The sequence below is a fragment of the Beta vulgaris genome, chromosome 2 (assembly GCF_026745355.1).
Source record: "Beta vulgaris subsp. vulgaris cultivar EL10 chromosome 2, EL10.2, whole genome shotgun sequence".
NCBI lineage: Eukaryota > Viridiplantae > Streptophyta > Magnoliopsida > Caryophyllales > Amaranthaceae > Beta > Beta vulgaris.
Window position 1 is genome coordinate 45,738,050 of NC_079203.1, and position 25,386 is coordinate 45,763,435.

The 25,386-nt window shown below is 35.1% G+C and overlaps 2 protein-coding genes across 2 annotated transcripts; one reads left to right on the forward strand and one right to left on the reverse strand.

The window, feature by feature from the left end:
• Window positions 1-2,138: 2,138 nt before the first annotated feature.
• On the forward strand, window positions 2,139-7,538 carry LOC104885232 (protein NRT1/ PTR FAMILY 1.2). The gene is made up of 4 exons (XM_010669937.4): window positions 2,139-2,377; window positions 2,463-2,680; window positions 5,533-6,074; window positions 6,462-7,538. Exons 1-4 carry the CDS (start codon window positions 2,314-2,316, stop codon window positions 7,333-7,335), a joined length of 1,698 nt encoding a protein of 565 aa, XP_010668239.3. The 5' UTR covers window positions 2,139-2,313; the 3' UTR covers window positions 7,336-7,538.
• A 3,373-nt stretch (window positions 7,539-10,911) lies between these two features.
• LOC104885220 (uncharacterized) lies at window positions 10,912-24,971 on the reverse strand. Its single transcript, XM_048639753.2, has 9 exons — window positions 24,914-24,971; window positions 24,781-24,838; window positions 24,600-24,673; window positions 24,386-24,452; window positions 23,196-23,281; window positions 22,723-22,895; window positions 21,908-22,618; window positions 21,576-21,800; window positions 10,912-16,822 (listed from the first exon to the last, which is right to left on the reverse strand). Exons 2-9 carry the CDS (start codon window positions 24,832-24,834, stop codon window positions 15,891-15,893), a joined length of 2,322 nt encoding a protein of 773 aa, XP_048495710.1. The 5' UTR covers window positions 24,835-24,838; window positions 24,914-24,971; the 3' UTR covers window positions 10,912-15,890.
• Window positions 24,972-25,386: the final 415 nt, after the last annotated feature.

A 25,386-nucleotide genomic window follows, 5' to 3' on the forward strand; every position in this document is an offset into this window, starting at 1 on the left:
TTGACTTAATTTTGCCTTAATAAAAATCTTCATCTGAAGCAATGCAATCTGTGAGTTCGCTCTGGTTCGGCATACGATCTGCAGATGCGGAAATTTTGGGATGAACGTACTCCAATAGTCTTCCATAATTTTACAGAAGTTGTGAAACTCTAATTCTTCATGTTGAGTCTTGAACTTCAACCAATGAGAATAATTTCTCATACCTAAAAATAAAAGAACCATACTCACAACTCCCATAGGGGAGAAGGAGATTTCCAAAATAGAAACTAAAAACCTCATAAAAGTGTTTAAGAAAATCTCATAAAGAGATACTAATTTATTGAACAAAACAAGAAAATGAACTAAAAACTGAAAATAAAAAGGAAAAAAGGGCTTACCATGGATGAAAACATCCATGACAGCCCCCTAATTGATGAAGAAGGGGTAAGGGAGGCTATGGTTTTAGAGAGAGAAAAGGAGAAGGGAGGCTAGGTTTAAGGGGAATAATAATAGTTCTAATGACTTGGAGATTTTAAATACTATGTGATCGTTAATATGTAAAGTTATATATGTTGAAATGTGAATACATATGTCAGGCCCGATCTTTGTGCAACTCTATTTTCCATCAACAATATATTTGTTATGTTACGTCTGCGAACGAATAATATATTACTTCTACATAGTGTAGAAGCAAGTAAGAACTATAAATTTATTGGAAGAGAAAGAGTTAGTAAAGGGATCCTACCTTAGCTTACATAATGATAGTCTTAAATGTGCGTAATGCATGTTTGATTCAAATTTTTATTTCTATTTTAAGCTTCTTATACATAGCCCTTAGGGCTATGTATATCATTTTCCTTATATTATATAGTCTATTCTTACTATAATTATGATTACACATAAAATATGAAAGATTAATAGTTATATGAATTTAGATATATTAACTCGTTAATGTAGAAAACTAACAAAGGTTTATGGGGAGTTTAACTCCTTTGCTGAAACCTCTTTTCATTCTCTTCATTTTGACAATTCATCGTCAAACAGATTGAGCATATGAGGATGGACCCCGAGTTCCCTGTTGAGGTATGTTCTCAAACTAGTTCAGCTAAGAAGAGGGTTGTAGACATGGACGAAGATGATGCTTCTTTTGTTCTGAAGGGGAAAAGAAACTAGATAACCTTGGTTGGATAGGAGCAGATTTGGTTAAAGTGCATTATGTGAATTAAATAATGTCAATTGGCTTTTGGAACATCAAAGGTTGTAGTAGAAAAGGCGCTTTATCAGAAGTAGGGGACTTTTGTTCAAGTAATGGGGTGAAAATATGTATCTTGTGTGAAGTTAAATGTTAATACCTACCCATTGACTATAATGCATAGATCTGCTAGGTTCATTACATGTTCTATGAAGCTTTTTAATCATAACTATTCGTTTGTTAATTGTTATTATGTTCATTTATGAACCTGTTTAAGCTTCACAAAAGTTAGATTTTTGGGAGGAACTAATTAGTTATGTCAACAATTTGTCTTTACCATATATCATTTTAGGAGACTTCAATGAAATTATCCATCAGTTAGATAAAATTGGGGGGAGTTCATTTAAAATAATGTCACGATTAAAAATTATGCAAAAGTTTGTTAATTGTTGTTATGTTTATTTCTCTTAATAATACTCATCTTTGTATTGAAGGAGATAATCTTGCAGTCATTAAAGCTATCAATTCTACTTGGCGCATTCCCTGGGATATTGACTATATTATTACTGATGTAGGGGTAGAACTGTCTAAACTGATTAACTGGAGAGCATCTCATTGTTTTCGCGAGACAAATAGAGCTACGGATTTCATGGCCACAAAAAGCATGATTAGTCTTCTTTTCTGTATTAGTTTCCTCCCTATAGTGCTGATTTTTCCCTTATTATCCACAAGAATATTTTAAGCTGACATTCTAATTGGGATGGTTGAAGGTAAGTTTTCTTTCCATATAAAAAAAATTTATGAATAAAACAAAATTAAAAGTTAAAACATCTGTTAAAAACATATGGGATATTTTAAACAGGTTCCACGTGTCACTTATCCCCCACTTGCACGCCTAAAATTTTCATCTTGAAACTGCAAATTAAAGTCACATGTTTGATAATTGATATAACTCCTCCTCCTTCACTAAACTATTATAGTCAGCTTGAAGTCTTGAACTAGTGTTATATTATAAGTATATAGCATGAGATCTAGCAATTCAATCCATTATGTCAAAATTAGTAAACTTGAAGAAACCAAATAGCAGAGAGAGAAAGTGAGAATACTCTCTTCTCTAAAACTCTAATTCTTCAGATTGCAACATGTTGAAGGAACCTCTTTTAGGCACCTCAAAGGGTGGCCTAAAGACACTCCCTTTCATTATAGGTAAGTGTCCTATTCCCATATCATTGATAGTTGATACCAATTCATGCATATTCTTCGTTTGATTAACATTTGATTGTAAATACAGCAAATGAAGCATTTGAGAAAGTAGCAAGCTATGGATTATTGCCAAACATGATAATGTATTTGATGGCAAGTTATGGGATGGAATTAGCAACTGGCTCCACTTTCATATATTACTGGTCTGCTGCCACTAATTTGGCACCTGTTATTGGTGCTTTTCTTGCTGATTCTTTTGTCGGGCGCTTTTGGATGATCGGTCTTGGCTCCATTTTTAGTCTCTTGGTATTCTTCCAACTTCTTTTTTTTTTTTTTTTTTTTTTTTTGGCTTTTAGACACCCCAAAATCACATAAAATTGTCATCATATACTTACTTACTACTCCCTCCGTCCCATAATATAGTGCTTACATTCCTTTTTTGGTGTTCCAAAATGTTGTTCCTATTTTCTTTTTTTGTCAATTTATTTGGACTAAATTATCCTTAATTTCTACACAAACTTTTCAAAATACCCCTATTTTTCTCTCAAAACATGTGACCCCATTTATTGCTTTACACCATTCCAAGAAACATTTATTGCCTTTTGATTTTATTTAAAGGAAAAAGAAAATAAATAACTAGTTTCAATGCAAAAATATCAAAAAAAACACTTTATTAAATTTTTTTTTTTGGAAATCCTACCACTCATTCCATTTTCCTTAATTCCCGTGAAAAATGAGAAGTAAGCACTATATTATGGGACGGAGGGAGTATGTTATTTAAATTTGGAGTTATTAGAGCTTGAGGTCAAGCTTATTATACACTTACTAATCAGTAATCACCATATACTTTCTCAGTCCCAAAATATAATTCTCATTTTCCTTTTTTACGATAATTTATGCAAGTAGAATATAAGGAGGTTAGTAAAGATTTTTTTGTTTATTTAAATAAATGTTGTATGAGAAAAGATGATTTTAGAAGAGAGAATGGAAAATAATTGGTGAAAAGAGCATTAATTGTAACATTTTGGTTGAATAAACAAAGGAAAAAACAAAATTCAAGAAGTAAATAAATGATGGGATACAGTTTTTCCAGACAAATTACGGAAAAATGTGGAACTAAATATGAAAATAAGAATTATATTTTGGAACACCCAAAATGGAAATCGAAACTATATTTTAAAACAAAGGGAATAGTATATTTGCTTGAATCCCCCATTTTCATCCCTGCACTCTTGACGTGTCTGCCCGCAAATTCAGGCCAGTTTAACCTATGAAAGAGGTTCCGGTCTTGGTAATCCCTTTCAGGTCGGAGACCCCAAAAAAGACATAATATGCAATTTTGTAAGGTAATTATATTTGTGAATTGATTGGGACCAAAAATAATAGGAAAAATTACTTTCAACGGTATCAACAATTAGCGATTTATTTTAAACGGTACCAACTATCATTTATTCAAAAATAGTACTAACTGTTGGGCCTATTTGCAATAATTTGTTTGATTATGAATTAGTAAAAGTGTGACACGTGTCACCCTCTACCGTTTATTGCAAATAGGCCTAATAGTTAATACTGTTTTTGAATAGATGATAGTTGGTACCGTTTAAAGTAAATTGCTAATAGTTGGTACAGTTGAAAAAGTAATTTTTCCAAAATAATACTACAGTATTCGGGTTATTATGATAAAAGAAGAAAAAGTTGTTGGAATGGAGCCATGGAGGTCCCTTTTTCTCGAGAAGAGAGGACCCTTTTTACGGATGGCCATGTTCTGGCAGCTTTGCCGGTTTGACTCGTGTTATTGTATTTGCAAGTAGTTTTTTCAAAATTTGTTTTATGTATTTTTATATTATGAATAATTGTTCCAATTTACTCCATCTGGTTAGGTTGTGGCCCACTACAAATAAAAATTGTGATGTTGATGGTGGCAACAATTGTGGTGGTGTGTGGTGGCCCCACCAAAAGATCTATTATGATGTTTGTCCTTATGCTGGTGACTGGTGGGAAAAAACAAAGAAGTGAAGAACAATAGGGAGTTAATGTGGAGGTGGTGTTGGTGACAAGGGATGTACATTGACAGTGGGTGATGGCGGCAATGTGGTGTTGATGGTGGGGTTGGATTAGAGAGAGTAGAGGAGGAGAGGTGACGAGCGTGTAATCAAATTATACACGGACGATTTTAGTAATTACGGGCAGTATTTAGCTTTTATTAAAAATTTGTGGAAAATGTGTTTTGAGAAAAAAATCGGGATAGATAAATTACAAATTAGCCCCTCACTTCATCCAACATAACCTAATTTCTTTAGATTTGGACAACTTTTTTTCTAGTTAAATCATGCTATGAGGCATGTCAATGTGAAGATTGGATCCCTGTCAAAAAAAAAAAATCTGAAGATTGGAGAACACATTCTATTTCTAGAAATAAAAAATTAAATAAATTGGATTAACAATAACTTATTGTACACCCCAGTAACCATATGATATAGTCAGTTTTTATTTGATATATTTACTTTCGTTTGATATAGTTAGCTTTTGTATGACTTTGTCAATTTTCTGATATAGTCAGTTTTCGTGTGATACAGTCGGTATAGTCAATTTTGTGTGATAAAGTCAGTTAGGGTGCACAATAAAATTATTGTAGATCCGGTTCACCTAAGAGATTTTGCTATTTCTAATCATGGGTCGGGGGTGCTAATCGAGCGAGTCGATCGCGAGCAGGGCCTTGCTCGACTCGACTCAACTCGAAAACTCGCAAACCCTGCTCGACTCGACTCGAAAACTCGTTAAGCTCTTGCTCCACTTGTGCTCGTTATTTTTTTTCCAACTCGACTCGAGCTTGATAATTCATGGCCTAAACTAACCCAACCATTTTGCCCGAATTAAGAGCAATTTTGTCACCCTCGACCTCGAGTATATTTCAAAACCCAATCATGCAATGAATCTAACTCTAAATTGGCCCTAATACTTAATTAGAAATAACTCAAAATTCTAAATCTTTGCTACTGCAGTTCTTAATTTAACATGAGATGAGTATTAAGTTTTCCCTGTCTTACACTAGTGCACGGGTCCCTGTAGACTTCTGAGGGGTTGTAGTGTAGCCTCAGTGCAATGCTTCATGTGCGCTGCGTAAAACTAAGGATAATGGTTATTGGGTAATGTTGCAGGGTACACTTCTCCTTTGGTTAACAGCTATTATCCCTGGTGCAAGGTCATGTAATGACTCTGGTTCCGAATGTGTGTCCCCAAACTTCTTCCAACTTACACTTCTAGCATTATCTTTTGGCATAATGTCGATTGGAGCTGGCGGCATCAGATCATCTTCTGTAGCATTCGGAACTGATCAGTTGCTTAAGAGAGACAACTTTGGCAATGCAGGCATTCTAGAGAGGTTCTTCAACTGGTACTATTTTGCTGCCTCTGCTTCAGTTGTCGCGGCACTGACTTTTGTGGTGTATATTCAAGACAAATTTGGGTGGAAAGTTGGGTTCGGAGTTCCAGTTGTGCTTATGTTATTGTCTGCTATATCTTTCTTCTTGGCTTCTCCATTGTACATCAAGTTCAAAGCCGAGGCAGGGTCACCTATCGCGTTCTCTCAAGTGTTAACGGCTTCATGGAAGAAGAGACATTTGAAATTATCCGAAAGGGAAGATAAATTGTACCTTAGGAGGAAAGACTCAACATTGATCAAGCCAAGTCATAAACTAAGGTATTGATCCTTCCAAACCTGAACACTCAAGTACTATAAAGGGAAAATACTATGTTTTAGCCTCATTTTGTTCAACTTACAAAAATTGATTCCAACACCAATTTGTTATAGATCATTAAATCATCAATCTTATTTGAAAAATAATACATCATTTATCGAGTAAAGTAAAAATAAGTTAAAGTGAATAAAGTTCATTGACACTCGTCCGTGAAATTTATTGTAGTTACTAATTATGTTCATATATACTCCTACCTCATAGAAGTAGTATTGAGGGTAAACATGATCTTTTTCTTCCTTCACTCCTTTCAAAGTTGATCTATGATACATACAAAATTACATTTATATGGACAACTATTCATAATAGTCATTTTCACTGTGATTTTGTAGTTTCTTAAACAAGGCTTGCACTATAGTTGGAAATGCTGAGGAACAACTAACACCAGATGGAAAAGCCATAAACCCATGGAACCTTTGTACCATAGAAGAAGTAGAAGAACTAAAAGCTCTACTAAAGGTAATGCCAATATGGTCAACAGGTGTTATAATGTCAGTAACTGCAACACAGACTCCTTTTAAAGTTCTACTAACCAAAACCATGGATCGCCATATCACCTCAAACTTTGAAATTCCAGCCGGCTCTTTCTCTACTTTTTCCGTCATCTCATTAGTATTATGGATCGCCATCTACGATCTTATTGTCATACCATTAGCAACAAAACTGTTTGGAAAACGCGCTCATCTAAGTGCTAGAACACGGATGGGAATCGGTCTCTTACTCTCATTTGTGTCAATGGTTGCAATGGCTATAATTGAGTATGTTCGACGTGAGACAGCTATCAAGGAAGGATTCTCAGATAACCCAAACGGGGTAACACATATGTCCGCTTTATGGTTATTGCCACATCACTGGTTTTCCGGCATGGCTGAGGCTTTCTTTGTTGTGGGGCAAAGTGAGTTTTTCTGCTCGGAATTTCCGAAAAGCATGTTGAGTGTAGCAACAAATCTTAACGGCGTGGGTATGTCTTTGGCGAGTGTGTTTGCAAGTATACTCTTGAATGGCATCAATTATAATACAAGCAAAGATGGACAAGAGAGTTGGGTATCAAGCAATATAAATAAGGCTCATTTTGATTATTATTATTGGGTTATAACTGCTTTGAGTCTGCTTAATTTCTTCTATTACCTTATTTGTAACAAAGCTTATGGTACCTCTTCGGACGAGCAAGACGACAACTTCAATGAGGACACTGTAGATGAATGAATTTATCTCTTGTTTTTCCCTCCCCTTGGTTAAGGAACCGATATCAAGGAAATCTGTAATCTTAGAGAAATAATTAGCTCTAGTAAGAGTGTTATCATAAATAAGGTGCATGATGCATAACCTTTTGTATCTTCGCGACTAGATACCATTTACAGTTCAATTCAATTTTTATGTATATATAAAGACCAAAGTTGCACACGCTATTTTGGAGACGTGATTTGATCTTAAATTTTAGATACCATTTTTACAAAAATTTACTAACTGAGATTTATTGACTCCTTATAATAACATAGCGATTTAGTTTACTTTAAAGAACGGTGTATGATTTAGAGAAACTTATTGCTGATTATTATGATAAGATTTCACTAACTTCACTACTCACTAGTAAGTCTATACTAGAACAATATGACAAGTACATATTTATTATTATATCAAGAGTAAGAAGAATCAACATATAGTATTTATGTATTAGGTTCTGAATTCTGATGAGCACCACCTCTGTATTGTAAACTTAAAAAAACAATTGTTGGATATTGGACCATGTAAAACAAACAACTTAAGATCAATTGGTATCAAAGCAAAATCGCAAACTTTGACTTCATGATCAGCACCTACTATAGGACAATATAAGAAGATTCGCAACATTAGTCAATCCTGATGGAAACCTCATTATATATTAATGTTAGAAAGAAATATCTTGAAATACGTTAAAAAAAAAAATGGTGTATTGTAAAACAGATGTAGTATATATACTTTGTAGATATTATTACAAAATTATTGAAAGAGATGGTCTGATTTTAATATAAAAGTAGACATAGTCACTAAATGAATTATTTTAATATAAAAGTAGACATACTCACTAAATGGATTAAATTAATCACCGAAAGAAATTAACCTCGTCACTATTGGGTTAATTCTCTTTTTAATATTAAGCTTACCATTGTCTAATTTTGATTTTAAAATAGGCGGTCTTTTACAAGACAAACTCTTAAAAATTATCAGTTGTCAACATCATATGGTAAAAGGGTAAAGCCTATCAAAACCCAAAACTCTACAACTAGTGTAAAATAGAGCCAAAAATTGTCAACAATTACCTAATATATATCACTTTTCATAAACAACTATCTAATATAAAAATTTTCTTATACAACTACCTAACTTAACAATTCCGTCAACGTAACACTACCAAAGACGTTAAATTTTGAAATTTTCGTCACATGGAGCCCACCTTTTCTAATTTCCCACCAATTCGACTGCATTTTCCTCCTAAAAACTATGTAAGACATTATAAAACCCTCGAAAACCATACATTGTTAATACTTAGGCCAAAATATTCATTGAAGGTTGAGTGTGAAGGTTTTTAATTCTTTAGGTAAGTTCCCTTTCCTTCACCTTGATATCAGGGTTTATAGAATAGTGTTTTTGGTAAAAATTTAATGTCATTGGTGATATAATTGAGGCTTTATGATTTTATTTGAAATTAGGATTTTCTATAAATTGGGGGATTTGTTAATTATTATGATCAATTTCTATTTTTTTGACTAATTATTGTTGAATTTGTTGGATTCAAAGAATGGGTAGCACATCAACAGGTTTGTCAAATCGAGTTCTTCCCAAAATTTCAATGCAATTCAACAGTTGCCACAACTTTTTACACATACGGTAGGAGTGAGAGAACAGTGAAATACCTTTCTACTCCTTCAATTGATGCTTTATTTGCAATTTACCCCCTCTTTCTTCCCATTTATTCTGCTCTTTGGACCACCAAGATACTTCCAGAAAAGGAAGATGCTGGCAGAACCAGAAACGACAATGGGAAGCTTTTTTCAGGAAGATGGTGATTTATGATGAAAGAATTACAGTAAAGTGGGTGAGAATTGAAGATGATGAGTGAGAAATGAAAGAATTACAGTTAGACGATGAATGTGAAAAGGCAAACTAAGGTAAGCAATGGTAAGTTCATTCAGGGAGGGTATTTTCGTAAGTCAAATTGGTTCGAAATTAGAAAGGTGGTCCCCATGTGACGAAAATTTCAATATTTAACGTCTTTGGTAGTGTTACCTTGACAGAATTGTTAAGTTAGGTAGTTGTATAAGAAAAAGTTTATATTAGGTAGTTGTTTATGAAAAGTGATATATATTAGATAGTTATTGACAATTTTGGCTAAAATAGATGAAGCACATGAAAACACATCACTCACTCTCATTTCTTCCTTTTCATCAATCATCACTATACGGATTATTACAACCATCCAATAATTGCTAAAAAAGGCACCTTGAATCATTATGCTAATTAAAGTTGCAACTAAATCTTATCAAATAGGAAGGTAATGTTGCTCAAAAAGCAAGCAGATTCTGAAGATTGTCTGAATATCGTCTTTCAACAGATTCCCTCTCATATAACTATATAAGGTCTTCTTTAACAGACATATAGCCAATTCTGCCTACCATCGCTCAAGCCAAGTTTAATTTACAGACAAGTGAAAAATATACTGACAAGACAAGGAAGCAGAAAGATCTTCATAGTATTTAACATCCTTGTAACTGTTGATTGGTTTCATCCATATATTACAAGACATGAGTTTCTAATCTATCTAGTTGCGAAAAAAAACAGTTTAGTTACAGGACCAACGGACTTTTGCAGCACAACTTGGATCGCATCTGCTTCCATTCAAATGACCTATTTAGCTATCCCCTTTTGAAGCTGAAAAGGAGAAGCTGTATCCTAGGCTCAAATTTTATTCCATAGAAAGTTCATACTTATTACATTGAACCAATATTGCTCTTAATGCAAAGAGCAACCTTGCCAGAGACTTCACCACCCTCAGCACCGCATTCTAAATCAACCCCGAGAACCATATATACATTGCTGCACCATATGATACTGGCACAGACACCCCCACTACATTCCGCTGATCCAAGTACCTGAATAAAATCAAAGGAGGTTTCCGCCACAACATTGGAGATTGGGCACCATTTACAGTCCCAAAATATCTCTAAAGTTGTCTAGTGTTTGATTTGGTTGATCATCGAAAATGGGAGATATAGAAATACATGGTGATTTGTAAATGGTACAATTGTTTTGTTGGCGCCAAAAAGTTAAAAAAGGAGGAAATGGAAATTTATGAGAGAATATAACTCCAGATAGAACATGTACGAGTAATTACTCACAAGCCCTTTGTCAATAAAAATACTTGTGAATTACAAATTCCTTGATGCCAAACAAAAAAATGAATGTACATTTTTTAGCAATTGTATGAACGAAATAATATCCATTCAAATGAAATACAATTAGGAATTTGGATTCCATGTCAACCAAATAAGCAGTCGGTGCTTTTATAAAATGGGTGCGAAGTCAGAATTGATCCTGCACCAACTAATTAGAGAGGTAAACTACCTAGTCTAACAAAAATGAAGTCATGTATAATGGAGGTTAGCACAGTCATGTCAGCTATATAGCTAGAGTTTCTAGTTCTACACAGCATTTTTGGGTATGGAGCTCTAAAAGCGAGCAGATGGTGATGGAGCAAAAGCTGAAAACTCGTCCCAGAACAAGCAATGGTGTCATATACATGGCTACTTAAAAACCCGGACATATGGGCTTATCTGTTCCAGCATCTTGCTTGAGAAGATTATGTACATCAAAGCTGATTCAGACCTGATATAACGATCCAAAGGAGTTTTGGCTAAAGATGCACAACATTGGTTAGCTGATATAACATAACAACGTTTGAGAAATGAGCAACGTCACAGCAAGTCCAATGGTCTAAAGACCTCATGTGCCCAATAGCACTTGAATGGAAGACTTGCAACGGCCCATATCTTGATCAAACACCTCCTTTAAAAATATAGCACAAAATTTTAAAACCTTCATACAATATTCTAACCTCGACAATGTCCGCATCATACTGACTAAGACATCAGTAGAGCTCCAGCCTCCAAAACAAGTGCTCATCTAACAAGCTTATTTATTCAGACATATCCAGTCAGTCTGAAAAATCAAGGAGACTGATCATTTCTTCCCCATGTTGTGCCTCCAATTAACAGCCAGAACCAATGGGATAAACTATGTGTACGTGTAAAGTTACTAGGAACTTAGGGTGCAGCAACACGGTGTCTTCTACTAATGGAGCAAGCACTAGGAAATCATACCCTCAGAACAGTTGATATTGGTAACACTTTAATATTGCACATACTAATGATAATTATAATGGATGATATATCTGAAACCCAAAGAACCCACTCTTATTGTGGCAGTACATAAACCATGAAGACAAGGAATGCAAGAACATGATGTATATGATCATAGTACAGTCAAACATGAGAGAACCTAGTTCAGTAATTATAGGATAAAATATCAAGAGCAGACATGGTGGCACACCTTCAAACCTTAGTTTTAAGGTTTGAGTTAGGCCTAGTTTCATATCCCATACACCATACCTACACACAAATCCCGCCATCTAACTACCAACTTCCACAAACACAGACTTTGCCATCCCTATAGTATTGGTCATCAAAAGAATAATTAGGCTTATGAAAACATAACAAGGCCCATTATCTTGTCCCAGAGCAACCTACATCCCACCTTATATAAAGAAGTCTCAAGATTTAACAAAAAAGAGTTTCTTGCTCCTTCCACTCCACTCGTGAGTCCCTCAAACATTTAGGTATATATAAAAAGATAGCAAGTCTATGTTACCTCAAAGAAGAGGACTACAGGACATTGGCTATATAGATTTATTCTTTACCCACTTTGTTGGACACATTAAAAGGAGTGTTAAGTGATGGACCTTTTATTAGTTGTGTGGAAAATTAGACGCGTTTGGAATTTGTGGATATTATCGAGAATACACAAATTAAAAGTGTATACAAAAGGAAAATGCGTGTATTCAGTGGCGGAGCCCAGATTCTCAAAGTGGGGGGACAAAATTCGACCGTTAAGCATTTGGAAAAAAAAATTAGAAAAAAAACAATACAACACAAATTGTTCAATACTTAATGTTTTACATACAAAATTCCAAAGTTGCAAACTAACAATTTCCTATTAAATTGATAAACATTAATCAATTACATATCAAAGTATTCCTCTTCAAACCAAACTATTCAATATTTCAATTATAAATCAACTCATATTTATAATTTCCTAATTAGAAATTCCAAATTGCAAACTAACAATTTCCTAAATCATGAGTTCATGACCAATTCCAAACCAACAACAAATCAATTTATCAATCAACAACCATACATCCACAATCACACAAATTAACATTTCACAAATCACAAGTATCATAATTCAATAATTCACAACCAAACAATGTAAATTGTAAATATTACCTTTAAAAAAAAAACTTAAAACTAAAACTTAGGGTTAAGAAAACTTACTGACTGACTGAAGTGGGCGTCTCGGGAGGTCGGCGACGGTGAATGGACGCGGGCGGTGGGGGTGGCGGCGTCGCTTCGTCTCCTGACTCCGTTGTGGCGTCGCTTCCTCTTTGTGACTTCGCACTTCGTCGCAGGCTCACCACTGCTCGCAGCGTCGCTTCCTCTTCGTGACTTCGCAACCGCTCGTCGTCGTCGGCTCCGACGAATGCGAATGTGTGGTCGACATCGTCGGTCGTCGTCCCTCCTTCGCGAGTTTAGGGTTTCTCTCAATCTCTCTTCTTCCGTCTCTCTGTTCCTCACTCTCTCTCTTCAGAGTTTTTTTCAAAATGTTCCCTGCTGAGTGCCAAGTGTGTTTTTTTTCGTTTTTTTTTTAAGAAATTATTTTTTAAAAGTGGGGGGACATCTGTCCCCATGTCCCCCCTACTGGCTCCGCCACTGGCGTGTAATTTGATATTGGAGGGTGAAAAGAGGAAGGAGATGTAATACGAAAAGTTGGTAATTCTACATTGAAAATAGAGAAACAGAAGTAGATGCTCTCATACCTAAATTAGTAATACCCAACCAAATTGGAATAACTTAAAAAGAGAGATGACGAAACCTTTTTGGGTGAAGGGAGTATATTATACTAACTTACATGAATATGACACATCATCCCAATGATAGAATATATTATCACATATGATCTATACTATGGCCTTACAGAAGAATTGGACCCTATACCGTCTCCTCCAAAGAAAAAAAAGTACATGAGTTGAGATCAAAAAATCGATGGAGCAATCTAGCACTAGAACAATACATCAACCTTTTTTTAGTGAAAGAACAAAAAAGTGAAGTATCGAAAGAGAGATTGTGTTGTGGGCCAAAGAAGTAAGACCGTACAAGGCAAGTATTAATCCAAAAGTGTACAAGCTGTTGTGGAGTAGACGAAAGTGAAAGTGTTCGAACTAATCTAAGATGAGGAGAGTAGAAGTTTACGAGTTCGTTTCATTTACACTTAACTGAACATTTGTAAAGATTATGGAAAAATTGTCAAGAATAAGTCGACTTTTGCCCCATCTTCTCAAATTAAGTTAATCTTTTGATTAACTCATAATAAGCATATCTTGTGGATATACCTACTTTAATCAAGTCAAATGACCTACGACCTAAAGAAATGAAACCGCAGAAGCTCCTTGTTTACAAGTCCCACCAACTCGAAAGCCCTCCACCACCAACAAACCACCAGCCCCACCTACAAGAAACCCTCCACCACCTACCCAAAAACCCTCCACCACCCACGAAACACCATCCCACCAACCTGTAAACCCTCTACCACTCATGAAGCACCATCCGCACCTACTCGAAAACACTCCACCACCCATGAAGCCCCAACCCCACCCATGAAACCCTTCACTCCAACCTTTTGAAACCACTCCTAGCCCTCAACCTTCACGAAACCACACAATCGGAGCAAAATACTCGACAAAGTACACGTGAAACACTCTGAAAATTCAATTCCATCAAATACAAACACCATGAAATCAAAAATGAAGCTTGCTACCCAAACACAAGATCATTAGCCCACAATAAGTGAAGCTTTGTTGTTTTGACTAAAAAGTTAATACAAATACAAACATGTGTTGAAGTTAATACCAAATCCTATGAGATTATTCCATCTCACAAAATCAAATATAATAATTACTAAAAAGCCTGTTTTTTGGTGCTTTTGGACTTGCTACTAATATAATACCTTTGTTCTACAATATATGTACCACATGCTTTTTCACGTACTTCTTTGGACATTAATATCTCTAATTACATATATATAAAAATTATAAAAAGTTGATCTTTGAAATCGTCAATGACGATTTTTGCAAGATTCCACTTGCCTATATTTTTTCTTACATAATAGTGAGCGAAAGATTATCAAAGTTGATTGATAAATAGTGCCTAAATGAGAATGGTGCATGTATTGTAAAAAGGAGGTAGTGCATTTTTTGTTGTTTGCAAAACCTCCTCAACATTTAGAAAGTAAGATTCATGTACCCGGGTTAAGGGTGCGAGCTGAAGTGTTTGTGGTTATTATATAAAACAATCTCTTTAGACCATAAAATCGACCACAACTCCAAAAATAATAAATTAGTCCAAAAATCAATTCCTAATTTGGAGCAAGTTTATTCAGACTAAAAAATTGATCACAACTCCAAAAATAAGATATTTAGTCCAATAATCTGACTTAACCTCAGAAAATGAAAGCCCAACGTTCAATACTACAACCGAACGTTCAATACTACAAAGGTAGTGTTTTGGTGCCAGAGCCAAACTCTATTCGGTACAAAAATAACTTCAAAGCATTGAGTTCTTTCTTTTTAGACTTCCTACTTTGGAGTAAGATATGAAATTTTGGAGTTAGCATTTTGGTGAACTACAAAACATTAAGATCTTTCTTGTTAGGCTTCCTATTTTGGCATTACGATTTGTAACTTTTAAATTAGTATTTTGGTCAACTATAACACATTGAGTTCTTTCTTTTTGGACTTCTGATTTTGGTGTGCGAAAGAAAAAGATCATAAAACGAAGGTTTCACGTCCATCGCAAACTCTTTCAAGGAGATTCAGATAAGCCTCATCATGTAGAGTCAAATCGAATGTCTTGATGATCATGATTAGGGTAACAGGAAAGAAATTCAAAATAGCTAAGCTATATGTAAAATGTAACAATGAAAGTCGTCATGCTCAATTTCTTCTTTTAATTGGTAAAAAGAGATCTTGTGGCACAAAACAATCCTTAAAGGGTGAGTCGAAGTGAAAGTAGCAGATATATATATGGGGAGAAAATGTAAGCATTATCAACTCGAAAGTGCACTATTATCGTTCATAATGAACATATATGATGGGATATTTCGTAGATCGCACTAAAGATAACATGATACTCATGTCAGGAAAAAAAAAAAAAAACCGTAAGCATTGAAGTAAAGAAACAAGAGCACAAAAGAAGTCTAAAAGGAGAAACACATCAAATATATGAAAAATTAGGAAAAGAGCACAATGATTGCTTTGAAACACAAAGTTTCCATGATGAGCAAAATGCTTACAATGTTACTATATACAAGCTTTACATGAAACATGACCTTGTAAGCACCTTAAAAAGTGTTGACATTAGTCTCCTTAGCATACGAACTTTAATGCAAAAGCTTTAACAATAACGAAGGAGCATTAAGTTACGAACGGCTTTTATATTGTCCCAATTCAACTCGGGGTGAAGCTCAAAAATCACATTCTCCGCAGTACAGTACCCTCCCAACCAAAGTTGGTAGGCGTCCTTTTGGGTCAAATCTTGACCTCCCTTAAGCACAAGATCCTTCGCCAACTCAACTTCAACGGTTTTCTTAGCAAGTTCAACCATCTTTTCTTGGAGCTCTTTTTTAGTAGTCTCAAGCTCGTGAACGACCCTCCACATTCTAAGACGATTCTTCTTGATAACATCCTCCATTTTCTTCTTATCACCTTCGATTTTAGCTTTAAGCTTTTCAAGTTCAACATCATAGTCCTTCCAAGCATCGGGATAGGTTATACTTTCTCTTAGCTTCTTAACATTATTATCAACCTTGTCCAACTCATCCAACAGCTTCTCTTTGACCACATTAGACTCCATGAGCTCCTCACATAGAATTTGCACGGAGGAAGGAGATTCTAACATAAGAGAGTTGTGGTTAGTCGAACATAATTGATGTTTTGTTTGCATGGTTGACTTTGAAAAAGACACGCCACGATGAGTCGAATTACATCCCTCTTCAAAAGGAGGAGTGTTGCCATCTCGTACCTCCTCTACACCCGTGATTTTTTCAAAACCCTTTTCACAATCATTACAAGAAAGGGGTATCCTCATACGATTTTCACCTCCATGAATATGGTCGATGTATGTAGGTTCTTGCTCAAGCCTCGGTGAAAAAGCTATATTGGTTGATTTCAAGGCTTTATTATGCCCTATTCCTTGACTCAAAGGGAAACCTTTTTCACTTTGTTGACCATAAGCCATCATCGCAAGATCTCGAGTTGGAGATACATTGCTCAAGGGAAGTCTTAGTGAATCTAGTCCTAATTTTGATGTGCATATTTTTGTCATTTCTGCAAAATGTTGAAGTTTATGAGCTAAGCATAGAGATGCTAAGAGTACCTCGCTGCAAACACGAGGAAAGAAAAAAGAACTATGACTAGAAGAAGTACTAAACCAAACATGATAAGAATTACGACTGCTTATTAGATATAACATCCCAATCTTCACTAGTATCAACATATGTGCCACTATAAGAACCTTGGTATCACCGATAGGGACGGAAAACGGCAAAACCAAAATTTCCAAAAACGGGTACAGGATGTATTCGGCGAAAAAAAATTACATAAATTTATATCTATACGAAAAAGAATATCCATACTTTAATATTGAAAATAAATAGGATAAAAAATTACAAATTGTTTTTAGTGCTCTAGGAGTAAAAAAGTACTTCTCGCGGTAAAAAAAAAAAAGTAAAAGTAAACGAAAGAGGCTATTAGGATAGTAGGGCATGTGATGTAGCACACAAAAAGACCATATGCTTATCACTTGTGAGCTTGCTTATTTGAAAATTGAGTAATGTTAAAACACAATTCTCAATACTTCTTTTTCCACCTCATCATCTCCTCTCTTTTTTCCTGTGATATGTGATAAAACCACTAACCCAGCAAAGTCCCACTTCCAATGCTATCTCTCTCCTCTTCCCTTCCCCAATGTTTCTCCTTTAATCTACAATGAAGCCAACCAAGTTAACCACTAAAGATTGGAGAGAAATGCAAGCCCTAGACCTTATCCTAAAGAATATTGTTTTCTTTGGCTGAAATTCCATAAGGCATGTGGGACGTCTCTAAGCCTTTGAGTACGTCACCATATTTTGGCCCAGCCGTAACCATTGCAACCCCATGTACCTCTTTCCAATGTACGGTTTGGGGACGTATCTACCACGTACTCGTCTCGTACCCGTACCCGATACGGGAAACGGTAACTTAGAGGAGTACTTGTGCTTCATAGATAACAATTATACTCTCATTCTAAGAGAATTAGTAAGTTCAAATTGATTCGTTGCCTCTTCCAACGCCATCATAAACGTGCAAGTTTTGAAATCATTCATATGCTATATCAAATCTTGTTAATCCAATTAGTAACACAAACTAGGATATAGCCCCGATCCTTCAATCTCATCACACCACCATATGGTGTATAAATCAAAACACATAAATACACTACAAAACATTGAAGAACACAAAATTTAAGAAGACCTATATATAACTTCAAGTGAAAGGGTAACACATCAAACTCCTAACTAATTCGATGAGCAAGTTAATACGGTAAACTATTAGTGGTTATAACTATACCATGCATATTACTTATTGGCTTAGATTATAAAAGAAATGGCTTCAAGCAAAATAAGAATTGGCATTTTATCCTCAAAAAGACTAAAGATACATGATGTGATCTTGCTAAGAGTGATCAAGAACACATACAAATTTGAAATACAAATTTACAAGTATTAATCCCATTATGATAACTCATTCACATTTCATATAGAATATTCGACCTCGTTCCACAAGTAGTTTAAACCATTTTCCACAAGATGGGAGCTTAATTTTAGATGGTAGAAAGGTCCGTGAAACCACTACATAAGGCACAAGGAGCAACCATATGTAAAGATGATAGTAAAAGAAAATTACTTTGAAACGAAAGCCACTAGCAAAAATATAAAAAGGGTATGGGCTACGTGGCTTCCTCAATCATTAGATTTCAACAAAAACAAAAGGAGGATTGTTTTCATAAAGTAGTTCTTATACATGCAAAGGTGGCGAATGGGTAAATCAAAATACACAGGCTTTTGGGTGATAAATGAGAAAAAAAAAAAAGAGAATCAAACGAAGGTGACAAAGGGAACGAAGACATGAGAAAGATGGAAAAAGTGAAAGCCCGAGAAAGAGAGAAGGAGAAAACTTCACTTAAGCCACATTCTCGACAATGATTGAAGCTTCGAACATCACATATATTGTTCTTTGTTAATTTGTATCATAGACAATGAGTTGAAGACCACAAATATCAAATTGCAATAGAAATACTTTACTTGGCTCCTTTAAAAAAAAAAGAAATACTTTACTTGGCTCTCAATATGATTACGATTTTGATTTAAGAATAGTATAGAAGCAATTTCTTGCACTTAAATGAGGGCTTTTGCTCAAAATCGAGTTCTCAATCTTATGTCACTTCTCACGCCTCAAACCTAAGAGTGGTCAACTGGTCACGGCTTAACACGATCTTGCGGCACACACCTCTACTTATTCCCATCGGTAACGCGATTATCATGTCACCTACCACTTTGCACACAAAGAGCATGGCCACTCATGCCCCAAAAAAACATGTCATCCCTTTCTTTTATCTAACTTTCTCTCTCATCATACAAAAGTTGATCATGCCTTATAACACAAGTGCACCCCAAAAAATATGACATCCCTTTCTTTTATCAACTTTCTCTCTCATCATACAAAAATTGATCATGCCTTATAACCCAAGTGCACCCCACTCATGACCCAAATAATATAAACATCATCCTTCTCTCTCCTACTTTTTACTATACTTCACTCCCTTTTCTTTCTCGTACATCACTTCATTATTTATACATCAAAACATAGCAAAACGGATGTCCATTGATAGATCTCAAAAATATGACTCTTGGTGAAAGATTTTTGCTTATTTGTATTTTTGAAATTATTGAGATTAAACAAAAATATAACTATTGCGACATGTTACACATGTCCACACACGATTGGCTTGGCTTGTCGTCATGCTGACCAAAACTCACTGTTGCATTTAATCACCCAACCAAAATTGTCAAACTTTTTCGTGATAGGATGTTCAAAACATGGATTGAATCATAGTATGACCCAAATAAAAAAAAACAACGAAAAATCATGGATGCAACCCAATGTTCTTTTTGAGCAAGATTCATGACTCAATTTTATACCCAAATAAAAAAAAACAACGAAAAATCATGGATGCAACCCAATGTTCTTTTTGAGCAAGATTCATGACTCAATTTTATACCCAAATAAACCATGAATGTGGATGCTCTAAAGTCTCTTTATACTATAGTTTGAGATATTAAGATAGTAAAGTAATCGATATGAATTATCACATTTACGAAATTTAATACTTAGTTGATAATTTCTATTTTAGAAATGATATAGAGGGTACCACTGAAGAAATTTCTTGCCACCATAATAATCAAAATACAAAAGTCTAGGAGTAGTCCAATGCGACTTTGAGAATCCAGACTTTTGGTCAAAGAATTTATATAGTCATGATTTAAAATGTATTGACTTATACCTCCCGTATTTAAATGATATTACTTTTCGTCTTTCTCCTTCCTCCACTTCTTCCTCTTTTCCAACCTACCATTAGGCACCACATTCGCACCAACTCGCACCACATTCTTTGCAGACCAAATCCTTGATTTCTTCTACCCAAATGCTCTTTACAGTTTGAAACAAGATTCTCATATTTTGTTGGTCGCTTACTCTCAAGCCAAAATGTTCTAAAAAGGTTAAAACATTTCGAATTTGGAAAAGAATTTGTGAAACCCAACAAAATCAAGGTTTCCCCTCCCACATGCTTCTCCTCGTTCCAGGGAGCATGAATGCTTTTCGGCAACTATGCGAAATTTAGCAAAAAGGTAACAACAAGATGGAAGTATCACCACATCTGGAGCATGTCGAGATGATGGACGCCAATATGATTAATTTAGGTCATATTGCGTAGATTGACGATCGGAGGTCAAAAGTAGTTAACCTTCTTCTTACACTAATCATACCAGCTTCCGAAGTGTCTCCCTCAATGGCAGGAAAGAAGGAAAATAATGTTATAAGTTATGACTTGCCAAAAGCACGAGGTCAAGGCCTCAAGGGAAGGTGGTATTGCACTTTTAAAGTGATGAATAACCAAAACATTATAAAACCTTTCCTTTCTCCCTTTTTTTCCTAATGCTTTTGTTTAGTAAGATAACGTCTTACTACATACCACACGGAGGTATCCTAATGGAGTTCATTCCATGAATAACTAGAGCAAATGAGTCCACTCGATTTGTGTTTGATCCTCTATTCTATCTCCCAGGGTAATATAAAAAGAGGTCACATAAGTAACCTTCATATATAGAAACATTATGAATAATATAATTGAAAACAATGCTTTGCCCTCGGATAAACATCGTTACATTACAAGGAAATTATTACACACGGCCCATTTTATGCCAACGTTCTCACACATAAACATGTGTACCCCACCCAACCAAAGTTATGCTGACGTTGTCCCACATAAGGACATAAGGGCTCTCCCCCAAACACTATCTCAAAATATTAAACACAATGTCTTACTTTGACCGTACAAAAGAAAAATACCAATCTTGTCCTTCACGAATCACAAAATGCGTGCCCTAAATCCAAAGTCTATTGAAGGATAAGGGAATGGTAAATATACTTAAATTTTTGTAATTATTTCTCGCCATTTTCTACTTCCCATATATTTATTTTTTTCCCCCATTAACGCAATCGATTCTTGAATCCGTATGCAGCATGGCTGCCACTTACATTCATAAGACACAACCTCATGCTTAAATTAGCTTTGTATTGATGGAATCACATATGCACAAAGTTGTTATTAGTCTCATTCTCTACTTCATTAATATTAAAAAATGAGACCTTAAGGTTAGTTCCAAGAAGAATATTAAATAAATCTAGCACATGATGCTATACCAATTAAGAAAGCAAAGCAATAGCATCATATAAACTATCATAATTAGAGAAAACTAACCTTGGTCATTTAATCTATCATCTACCACAAGTGTTGTTTCTTTGACATCACTGCCACATTCAACCATATTGTTAAACAGACCACATTCTTGACTAAAGGCATCAACTTGCAATCCATCTCTCAAAGGGCTTGTGTTTAAGGTTTGAGGTTGACTTGTTCCATGAAGTATCTTCCCTACCGTAATAACTTCATGGCCATTGACAGGTTGATCACTCCTTTCTTCACCTAAATTAGCGATGGAATATAATTCAAATTCGCAAACCATGTTAATTAACTCCATAATCCACAGGAAGACACTTTAACAATGGAAGTAGATCATTGCAGCAGTATACCTGTAGTGCAAACATCTGTTATGGTAAGTTTGCAAGCATCAACCTCCTTACTTAAGGAAGGAGATATCTTACACCTTTTGCTTCTAGCTCTTTTGCATTCGGACCCTATGGATGGTATAAGGTCACAAATTGCTATAGTTTCTGTCCTCTTGCGTTTTACCCAATGCAAGGATCCATTCCCAATAGCTGGAAGACCCATATCTATAACTTCCCGAACATTGGTATCCTCACTTGTATTCTCCGGACAAGTATCAACTGCACCTTTACAAAAGCTAGCATCCTCATTAGAATAACCAGCATCAATTTCCTTGTCCATTCTAGAACTGACATCACCAAGCTCTGCAGTTTCTTGAACAGCACATTCATCCCCAACGACTAGTATATCTCGATTCATCTCATTGCAACTGCCAGTAATGTTGACAGTAGATATACTCATGCTTCCGAAAATAATGATTTTCCCCGATGCACTTGCCAACAGAACTAGTCCACTCATAATCTCTTTCGGGGATTCCATAAAAGAAGAAACTGATGGCTCATGTTCTTCCCTGTGATTCGCCGAATGAGTTATGATAGTGGTGGCCATCCTTGAATTTACTTCAGCAATTTGACACTGATCGTGTGTTTCCATGTGTTCTGAGCTTCCATGGGGTAAAAGTGGTAGCAAAGTGCAAAGTGGTTCTACTTCATCAACAATGATCCCATTCAAAAGACCTAATTAGATAGGTAAAATGATCGAATCATTAGATATAGAGAATTATCATGATATAGAAGATTGTATGATGGGGATAAAATTGTACACAGAAAAGAGAAAGTACATTGCTCGCTTTGCAGTTCAAGTGGTACTGCAAGCTCTTCAAAACATTCTTCAGTCCTTATAAAAGTAGCACCAGAGGTATCAAGATGTTCAAATTCCATCGATGGACAACAATATTCGCAAAACCAATTGTATGTATCATCGATGCTTCCTGGCGATATACCTAAGCAGTATCTGGAAAAAAACATATGAACATAAATAATAAATAAAAATATCACAGTAGCCAATTTCTATATGATTCACCTCTTGACCGACAATAGATTAACTGAATTTAAATTCTCCCCACAACAAAACTTCAAAAATGTTAGATAACTACACAAAATCAGACATCTACTTCTGCAATACTGCAATGTGCAGGTTCATCTCTAAAACATGTCATCCTATTCTATATAAGAGCACAGCTAGAGCTTAGAAGAGCTTCTGGTTCCTTCAAACTTTGAAACAAATACCAGAAAGAGAGCATATATAACTTACTGGTGTACAGCGGTATCTGAACACGTTGAGCAGTATATTAGAGCATTCGAAAAGCCGTTATCCCCACAGACATCACAAACTTCCACCTACCAACCAGAGTTTGAGCTGTGGTCAAACATTTGTATTGTCCATTCTATTTAAAACGATAAGTGAATACATCATCAAAATCACAGGGAAGGATGAAAGCCAGTAAAATAAACACCCTAAACCTAGTACAGCGTACTACATATCGGTGTCACAGAATTCGCCCAAGTTCCTCGATGTACCCGTCGATTTGCAACCGAATTCGCATTTCACAGGGGAAGAGGCCGTTTCTTAAAAGCAATACCCTAAAAGCCAAATTCTGTTCCTGAACCGGCTCCACGTTCCAGAGCGAGCTGCAAATTGTGTGACACAGTGACACTGCTACAGAAAATATATGTACATACTTATTTCATCCAATAGAGAAAACCCTTCAATTACATTCCTACATACTTCCTCCATCCATAATAAGTGAAATACTTGCTTTTTTAGAACGTTTGAAAATAAGTGAAACATACTTTAAATGGAAAAAAAAAGTGACAAAAATGACAAGAGTACCCATCATAAACTTGTGTGGTTTGCTTTTCTCTCTCCTACTTTTGATAATATAAAAGGTATTTTATGACTTTTTGGCTTTTGAAAATGAGATTTACTAAATCTTGTGCCCAATTCCTATGCTTCTCTTATTATGGAACACAGGAAGTATGTAAAAATCCAACTATCCGTATAATCTAATGAATTTTGACTCCCAAAACCACGACAAATGAGATTAAATATATATACTCGAATAAAAAATATATATATCAAGAATCATTGGCTACAATCAAACGTCACACCAAGAAAAAAATAAGGAATCAATTCAACTTAAAAAATATTCAATAGTCAATACACATTTTTTAAACAATAAAGTATAGACTTTTTTAAGGAGAAGTGTCCTACTAGATCGAAACCCCATACAAGTTCGCTATCAGGCAATGCCCTTTCGAGGAAAGTAATTCCACCATCAAAGTGCCTATAGTAGGGTTTGATCCCACAACCAGGTCTACAAACCTTACCACTAGACTAAGTACTACTCGATAGTTCACTATAAACTATATACTTTCAGCAAAATTCAACAAGTAAAAAATTTCAGTTTAGTTGAATTTAGTAAAAATAATCTCTTTTTCTACCTGGGTTTGCTGTAAATCCTCCATGCATGCATTTCCCACCTTTTTTCCAAAATCTCCCGTCTTTTTCCTACATAGAAGAAGGACAAACGCAGTTAAGCGTAACAAAAACAAAACTCGACAACAGAATTTCAAAAAAGAACAAAAATATAAGGAAACCGAAAAAAAAAAAGAACAAACAAAAAAAGGCATAAAAAACAGGGGAACATGATCATACTGAAGCTTTTCTTCGTCATTCATGGCGTTCATACAAAGTTGCACTGGGGATGACATGCTGAGTTCGTTTAAACACTAAAAAGTGAAAAAAGAGAAGAAGATTAATCAGTAATTTGCAAAATTGGGGAAATAATTTATGATGGGTTTTAAACAGAGATAATAAGAAAAAGTTCAATTTTAACCTTGGTTTTGATCTTTCGGGTTTTCCGAGATTTCTGACGCTTCGAAGATTTCATTGCGCTATAAATAAATTATGATCGGTGCAACTCAAAACAAAATAGAAAACTGGGTTGTATGATCAGTCCTGTCACTTACCTGACGAGTGTGAGAGAAGAAGCAGAGATGTCTGTGAATCGCACATGGGGCCGATGGGGGTGTGGTGGGGTTGGAACTTGGAAGAATATTAGGGTTCCTAGGTTGGCAACATAATATAAGTTTAGGGGTGAAAGTTATTCGGATGAAAGCTAAAACTCAATTTAATTCAAATCGAATTAGTAATTAGGATTTGATTTTAACTAATTTTAAATTGGATTTGAATTGGGTTTTTTTTTGAGAAAATGAATTTTTGAATATGATTGTATTGATGAGGATTGGATCCAAAAATCCAAAATAGTTAGATAGTAGATATGCTCTATATCATCTATACTCCCTCCCGAATACTCTTACACTTGATTAAGGCATATAGCAGTTTTAGATGATAAGTTGATGTTTGGTTATTAATTGTTATTTTATTAAAAAGTAAATGTGATAGGAGTTAATAGTTAATAAAAGTAATATTATTTCATTTG

What these genes read in the sequence shown, in the direction of transcription:
- LOC104885220 (XM_048639753.2), bottom strand. Translation starts at nt 24,834, where the DNA reads ATGAAATCTTCGAAGCGTCAGAAATCTCGGAAAACCCGAAAGATCAAA. An exon ending in CCCGAAAGATCAAAACCAAG is followed by an intron (nt 24,674 to 24,780) that starts GTTAAAATTGAA and finishes TTCACTTTTTAG; the next exon opens with TGTTTAAACGAACTCAGCAT. An exon ending in AATGACGAAGAAAAGCTTCA is followed by an intron (nt 24,453 to 24,599) that starts GTATGATCATGT and finishes TCTTCTATGTAG; the next exon opens with GAAAAAGACGGGAGATTTTG.
- LOC104885232 (XM_010669937.4), top strand. Translation starts at nt 2,314, where the DNA reads ATGTTGAAGGAACCTCTTTTAGGCACCTCAAAGGGTGGCCTAAAGACA. An exon ending in GCTCCATTTTTAGTCTCTTG is followed by an intron (nt 2,681 to 5,532) that starts GTATTCTTCCAA and finishes GTAATGTTGCAG; the next exon opens with GGTACACTTCTCCTTTGGTT. An exon ending in AAGCCAAGTCATAAACTAAG is followed by an intron (nt 6,075 to 6,461) that starts GTATTGATCCTT and finishes GTGATTTTGTAG; the next exon opens with TTTCTTAAACAAGGCTTGCA.